This window comes from Puccinia triticina, chromosome 6A, assembly GCF_026914185.1.
Source record: "Puccinia triticina chromosome 6A, complete sequence".
Lineage (NCBI taxonomy): Eukaryota > Fungi > Basidiomycota > Pucciniomycetes > Pucciniales > Pucciniaceae > Puccinia > Puccinia triticina.
The window spans coordinates 6,566,082-6,573,069 of record NC_070563.1 but is presented as its reverse complement, the minus strand read 5'-3'; the positions used below and the strand labels follow the sequence as shown (position 1 = coordinate 6,573,069).

General features: G+C 43.6%; 2 protein-coding genes across 2 annotated transcripts; one reads left to right on the top strand and one right to left on the bottom strand.

Annotated features, from left to right (window-relative positions):
* Nucleotides 1-385: 385 nt before the first annotated feature.
* Nucleotides 386-1,794, top strand: PtA15_6A755 (uncharacterized protein; the record flags this gene model as incomplete). Its single annotated transcript, XM_053170494.1, has 5 exons — nt 386-677; nt 860-878; nt 974-1,188; nt 1,289-1,500; nt 1,570-1,794. 5 exons carry the CDS (start codon nt 386-388, stop codon nt 1,792-1,794), a joined length of 963 nt encoding a protein of 320 aa, XP_053021680.1.
* Nucleotides 1,795-4,899: 3,105 nt separating this feature from the next.
* Nucleotides 4,900-6,098, bottom strand: PtA15_6A754 (uncharacterized protein; the record flags this gene model as incomplete). The annotated part of the gene is made up of 3 exons (XM_053170493.1): nt 4,900-4,940; nt 5,029-5,154; nt 5,276-6,098. The coding sequence occupies 3 exons, from the start codon at nt 6,096-6,098 to the stop codon at nt 4,900-4,902; spliced, it is 990 nt and encodes a 329-aa protein (XP_053021679.1).
* Between the last annotated feature and the right edge of the window lie 890 nt (nt 6,099-6,988).

Genomic DNA, 6,988 nt, shown 5'->3' with positions numbered 1-6,988 from the left:
ACTTGCCCCCCACCCGTCCATTTTTCAAGCTTGACCACACTCAAAACGTACTTGCTAAGGTCCTTCACAAAAAAATGTGGTATCTTCAAAGGTCTCATGACCACCGTGCACGCCACGTAACTTCTTGTAACTACCTGGGATATGAGCTCATTGAGTGGGAAACATGAGCTTGCGAGTCCATTTGCCGCCAGCGGAACCCAGCGGAGCTGCTCCAGCCATGAGTATGGACTTAGCTGCATAAGAGTTTTGTGCTTGTTGGCCGCCGCAGAGGACCACTGACCACATCCAGCCACAGCCTCCCCAAACCTCGCACAAACGTAAAGTGATTATTGTGAGAGAAGTTTACGTGGGCTACCAGTTACCAGAGTATACGGCATACAATCAGATGTTGTCGGTCTTCCGACGACTGGTCCCGATCCTATCAGCCCTCTCAGCCGAAGACAACTACAAACTTCACATCGATAAACTCAAGGAGAACATCAACCAAATATGCCTCTCGGTCCTCTTTGCGTCCAACCCACGGAACCCCACCGGCCAGGCCGTCGAAGGCACCGAACTCAAAGAACTCGTCCAATTTAGCAGGAACGGCGAAACCGTTGTTTTGGACGAGTTTTACAGCTGGTATAACCTCGATGGCCAACTTGGAGAAAGCCTGTTGGCTTCCAGATACGTTGAAGGTGAGCATTCACCCAGAAGTACTCCAATCTATCTTGAGCGACTGGGACTCATATTCTGTGGCCAGATGTCAATAAATCATTGACGGATTGACCAAAAATTGGTCAGCTCAATCCAGCTTTCCATACTCCAATCCCAACGTGGAATCTGACAAAGGAGCCTTGTTACATAATTCTCACTAAAGGCGGTGTCCAGGTTGGCGAGTATGTTGGGTCATAGGGTAAGCAACCAACCACTCTGCTCGCTTAGCTCTCATCAAAAGCGTTGACCCAATATTGCGATCTGATGATGAATCCAGGCCTAAGCCGTTGATTGGAGCTCTATCACAGAGTGGAAGTTTCCTGGATGGCGGGGCTAGTCACATCATGCAACTGGCAGCTATCCCATTACTTGAGTTTGAAAGGGTCGAGAAAGATAAGCTGGCTCTCCAGAAACATTTCAGGATGAAGAGAGAGGAGCAATTGGAACAAATGGGTCTCAAAGTTAAGATCCCGCCAAAATGGACGTTCTACAGTTGAGCATTTCACTCGCTTCTCTTACGTTCCAAAGTGAGATAATTGCATTGACATCTGGTCCCCCTCCCCATTTACATTTCCCTTGGCAAATAATTCAGTTTGGCTCGAGTACATCCTTTTTTTTCACCAATGTACATGCGTTGCTTATAAGCTGACCAGTTTCTGGATCAGCACTGCTACCCAAAAGACCGTCAATGGGCCTTTGGGTAAGGACTGGCGTGGTGGCTGTGGTGCATCTGGCACCATCATTCCCTCAAGCACCGGAGCTGCCAAGGCTGTTGGCAAAGTCATCCCTGCTCTCAATGGCAAGGTTCGTCTTGATCATCAGCTAATCTCAGTTTCATTTAGACTCATGCACAACTGGATTTATCTATTCTAGATTACTGGTATGGCTTTCCAAGTCCCAACTGCTGATTTCTCAGTGGCCGTTTGTCAGCAACAGTCATTCCAGCATCTTTGGCGCCAAGGCTGGTATCAGCCTGAACCCCAATTTTGTCATTGGTCAAACTTGTCAGCTGGTATGACAACAAGTGGGGGTACTCTTGCCGGGTCTTTGATCTCGTATGTGAAATGGCCAAGCAAGAGTGAGTTTCAAATTGTCTGACATCTTCTCAGCTGCTTTTGGTCTAGCAATAGCTGACCTCGGTCTTGTTTCAGTTCTAAATGGGAAACCCTAGCCATAAACGGCGCGGGAAAGGTCTTTCAACATGGCGCCACCTACTATTCATGTCCAGCTGATGAAAATAAATAAAAAAATGCATTAAAAATATATTCCCGTATCATTTCTTGTCAACGCGCCAATGTTTCCAGGTTTCTTACAGCATATAAGTTCTTTAAATCCTGTCCCCCAAATTTTTGGAACTCTAATCGACATTAACATGCCAATGGTGATGACTCCTTGTCAGTATTCAACTCCCACAATACACAAACATGAAGTTAGATGTCATAGTAAATGCTCAAAATTTTGTGCCAATGCAATAGGGCAAAAGGTTGACAGCCTTACTTTCTTATCAAACATACAGTGATCAAAAGGTTGAAATTCGAGAAAACAAAGCCAAGCCAAGCCTGACTTGAAGAGGGGTACAATTATACGTCGAGAAATCTAAACTACCTTGTCCTGAGCCAGTGACATCTACATTTCATACCTCATCTTGGGCAAGCTAAAAATAAGCAACCTCAAATACAGCAAGCTTAGTGTCTACGCAACTGGGTAGTAGAAATGTGATGACTAGACACTTTTTCACAACGGTTCAAGATTTTACCTTAAACCAGAGGAGCACCGGATTGTGAGTTGAGACCCAAAGAGAAAATTGACCAAACGACTTGCCAGTGGCATAGGTGAATCTCAAAATTTCTGTTTTGATAAGACTCTACAGCACCTTATGGTTGATGACCCATTCACAGTCTATCTTTGGCGCTGCAACCAATGCTGATTGCAGGAGAACTAGAGTACCGTCCAAGTTTAACCTGGAATAAAATTCTTGAGAATCCGTCTCATCATCCCACCAGGACAATCAAGAATGCCACATCACCCCCCCCCCCCCCCCCCCCTTTCCAAGCCAGCTGAACCGCACCACCCAGTCAGCGCCACTGACTCAATCACCTCAACACAGTCTTGCAGCCATTAACCATCCATGAAGAGTTTTCCCAGGTTTTGCCCTCAAGCTTGCTTTATTCCAAAAAGCTTCACCTGAGCAAATTACCCCTCCGAGCTTGGATCCGGAAGCATTAAAAACAAAGACCTTGACATTGACCTCCAATAGAGCTCCCCAACCTTTTATGAAGTTAGATTTGCCAGCTTGGCTAGGGGATAAACTTGAGCACCAACCAATCAGCACGGTTGAAGAATACAAATGAAAAGCAGACAATCTGCCCAGCCCTTCAATGGGTGCTATTATTGATAAGCAGAATTGAATAAAACTTTCATATTGGTCCCAGATTGCAAAGTGTTGGAAAGAATGTGACCACTTGTTTTACATAAATACCCAAACAAGATGGTGAGACTTCTTCATTAATTGTGGAGATTCCAGAGGTCATGCTGGCTTTTCAGGCGGTTTTTCCTATTGCATACCAGTGCAGCAACACAACCATTTGTCTTGAGACCCCGCAGCGGCGGAGCCGCCTTGGCCTCTAGTATATACTAGATACACAAGTAGTTGAATACACAGATAAAAAATGAATGCATTTCCCCGCTGAGAGAGCAAAAAAATCCTTTTCATTTGCTTTCTTAGCGGAATAGACTCGCTACAATAGCAATCTAACCGCCATTCAAGTGGCAAGCATAGCGGCACACCACTTTTTTATGCTGAGAATACTTCACTAAAATTTAGAATAAATCATCCTCAGATCAATCAGCAGAAAGAAAAGCACTAAGACTGCTTCAAAAAGCTTAGCAAAATGAAAGGTAATTTGCTGCGCTGTCCGCTCTAGTCAGCATAGCTCTTGGGGGTTTTATTGCATATTTTGAATTACTGCTCCTTTGGTCCAATTTGACTAAAAGCTAATTGGATGGGTAATTCTTGACACCTTGAATTTGTGCCCAGGAAAAAATTCTTTGCACACAGGGTTTTTGGTCATTCCAACGTACCCTTCTATGCGCACTCCTCAAGACTCCTTCCAGAGTTTCTGCTGGGAACACCCAAAGAAAGAGACGACATCAAGAAGGAGACATCAACCTTGGTGGGTAGGTATGATCTGTACCAATCAGTGGATGAGGAATCTTCCATTCCACATATATCCATGCTGCACCAAGGTTCAAGGCGCAATTTAAGCAACCGGCAAAATGAGGAAGATCAACAAGATTATCCGCAGTGGCACTGGTGCAAATGAAAACTATAAATAAAAGGGTTGGTAACAGCAAAAAGATTCAATTTAAGCAACAAGAAGATTGGGTGAGAGAGGAAAGAAAGAAACCGGTCAATAGCAGAAGCCTACAGTCTATAAACACCATAGGTAAGGCAGTGAGGCCATTGTCCTCTGCCTCTGTCTTGGCATTTGCTGTTGTCACCACAGTACCTACCCGCCAAGTACCAACCAGCAAATGGGTAACCCACCTGCAAGGATGATTTGTTCTTGGAAAGGTAGTAAAGATCTTGTGGGCCGCGGTTGGCTGGCAAACCACCAAAAATCAGTGGCAAGGGTTGGCCGAGATGAGAGAAAAACCTAAAGAGGGAGCCCACCCTGGATTCAAAATTAGCCAGGTTGGGGTGGCCTGCTGGACAACTAGCCTAGTACCTAATACAATCTCCAGTCCTGTCTCATCCAGCATGATCAGATATATGGTTAATACTCTGAGGGATTACCTGGGATTCCATAGCTCAAAGATATTTTTCAAAGTCTTCCAGATCTTTGTATCCCTCTCCTACTATGCCAGCTCTTTTCATACCAGTTGAGTAGTGCATCTCTTTTCCAGAAGTTACACAATTCTGTCTCAAACTATGGGATGCTTCATCTCCAAATTGTTCATGAAAAATGATGATTGTCATGAAATAAAGGAAATGAATGGATGACCATATCAAACATAGCAAAAAACATGTTTTCAATAAAACAACTCCCAAGATCCTAGCTGTGCCATCATTGAATAATTGGTTTTATCTAATTTTATATTCCAAATAATTCAAACCTACTCAGTTTTCTTTTTCTAAATTGTTTCAGTAGCACACTTGAAATTTATCAAACAATCACTCTGTTTCAAACGGAATTGTGTAGGCTATTTTCCATCATTTACTGTTTGCACTTCTTTGAGTTTATCTGGATCAATTGGTTACATCAAAACAGTTACTTTATCAGAATACCTGGTCTCAAAAATTCTCAATTTTTTGAAGGATTGTTTGCTTACCTATGAGTTCACTCCACCAGTCTTGCTTCTCCAGCTGGTGAGCTGGGGCTCCATAGTTCCTCACACTGGTCCACCAACCTACCTCGTTAAGTAGTTCCTTGGCAGCAATTTTTCCAGATATTGTTTCTGCAGATAGAAGCAAAATTTCAGTAAATCTTTCAAGTTAGTTTTCATCCAGTCTATCAAGAAATTGTGGAGGAAGTTTGAAATTAAGATAGATCCATTTTTTGATACATATGTTTCTTACCTCTGTCTGCTATCTTGTCAAAGTATGCAAGTGATATCAGTTGGCCAAATAAGATGCCACGCAAGTTTTTCCACTCAAGAGTATCAAACATTTCTTGCCCCAGAGTGACGACCAAAAGTCTGAGAATTGTGGAAGTCCAATGGGTGAGGTCTAACTGCAGTTTTTCTTCACCCATACCCCTGACCTCTTTAAATAGTGCCACAACATTCTGGGATATCCCTGCAAATCGCGACAGAGGTTCTCCTTTAATATATATATCACTTGGAATTGCAAAGGACCGTTCTTCTTCAATCTTCTCGAAGGTGATTTCCGATACTGGTGGGTATTCATTGACATTTGCTGATTCGGATGGAGGTCCACTGGTTTGTGTTTGATGCCAAACTGACATATAGAGTGGGTCAAATATCTTTGTGCCTATTTCCGTTCGCTTGATTGGTTCAAGCAGTTTTCTTGAGAAATGAGTAAGGTATTGGGCTTGTCCCGTATTGGTCTTCGCAGCTTCGGATAGTATTGTGGCCACAGCATCGTAATAGCAGCTTTTGAATGTTTTTCCCTTCCAGGAACTCTCATTCAATAGGTAGCAGGAGGATTGTTCGCGGTAAATTATGTTGTCCGATAGCTGTTGCACTTTTTCCTGGTTGATTGGGCCAAGTGTCTCAACAAGCTCTTTCTTCGTGTCCAAAAAGCATGACAGAGCTGCACCACGTTTCTTGATATGATGATCTTGGGATGACAGCGACCCAATTCGCGCGACTGTACTCGTGAGGTGGATGAGGTAAAGGATGCTTAATTTTTTGACTAGTGATATCATCTGGAAACACATATTTATGAATCAGAAGCAGGTTGAGCGATTCTTCAGTTAAGTGGCGAGTTGGGAAAGGAATGAATCTAGACAAGTCTAATACCGAAAAATACGACCGAGAGGGCCAGGATTTTAAGGTGAAGATTTGTAGAGCCCTTTTGTCAGGGAACCCCCACCACTCGTAATGAAATGTGTACCTGAAGTGCAGGCAATTAAGCCCGGCCGCAAATGCTGTACGTAGCACAGCTTCATTCACCAGGACTGACATTTTGGCCCAATTTTAAACAGTGTTTTAAGATTATTCTGGAAATGTTTTGATATTTGTTTGAAATCAATATCTATCATTTTTGTTACTGGCTTAAAAAAGCTTCAAACCCATTTCGAAATCGAGTGGCAAGTAAAAACCCGTCACGCACCGAACTTAGCACAAGTACCTCGCCTGCCGGGGGGCAGGGGCGAACTTAGCTAAGTCCCTCGATCGGAGGCGCGCGAGCGCTGTCGCGAAGCGACCCTCCGAAGGAGGGACTTACACCCTACCTCGCAAAACAGTAGGCAGCAGAAATCCCATTTGGCTGGGGAAAATTTTCAAAATCTTCAACTCTTGATATCTCGACTCAAGTAAAAGCCATCAAAAATCTGAGCAGACAGATTTGTCCGCCTACATCTGCCCTTTCACTTTCCACCTTCCTGAGATCGGATCCCTCCAAAAACACTCTTGAATCCCAAATGAAACAAAAAGGAGTCCATGGGTTTTGGGAGGGCATTGTTCAAACAGGCCTTGGTCAAAGCCATACTTTTGACACCTGTCAAAACCTAGCAGCTCTTATTTATTTTTTTAAAAATCAAGCTCATGTGTTACAGGTAAAAGAAAGATACCAGCAGAGAGCCATGCTTCTTGGCTATTTCTTGAA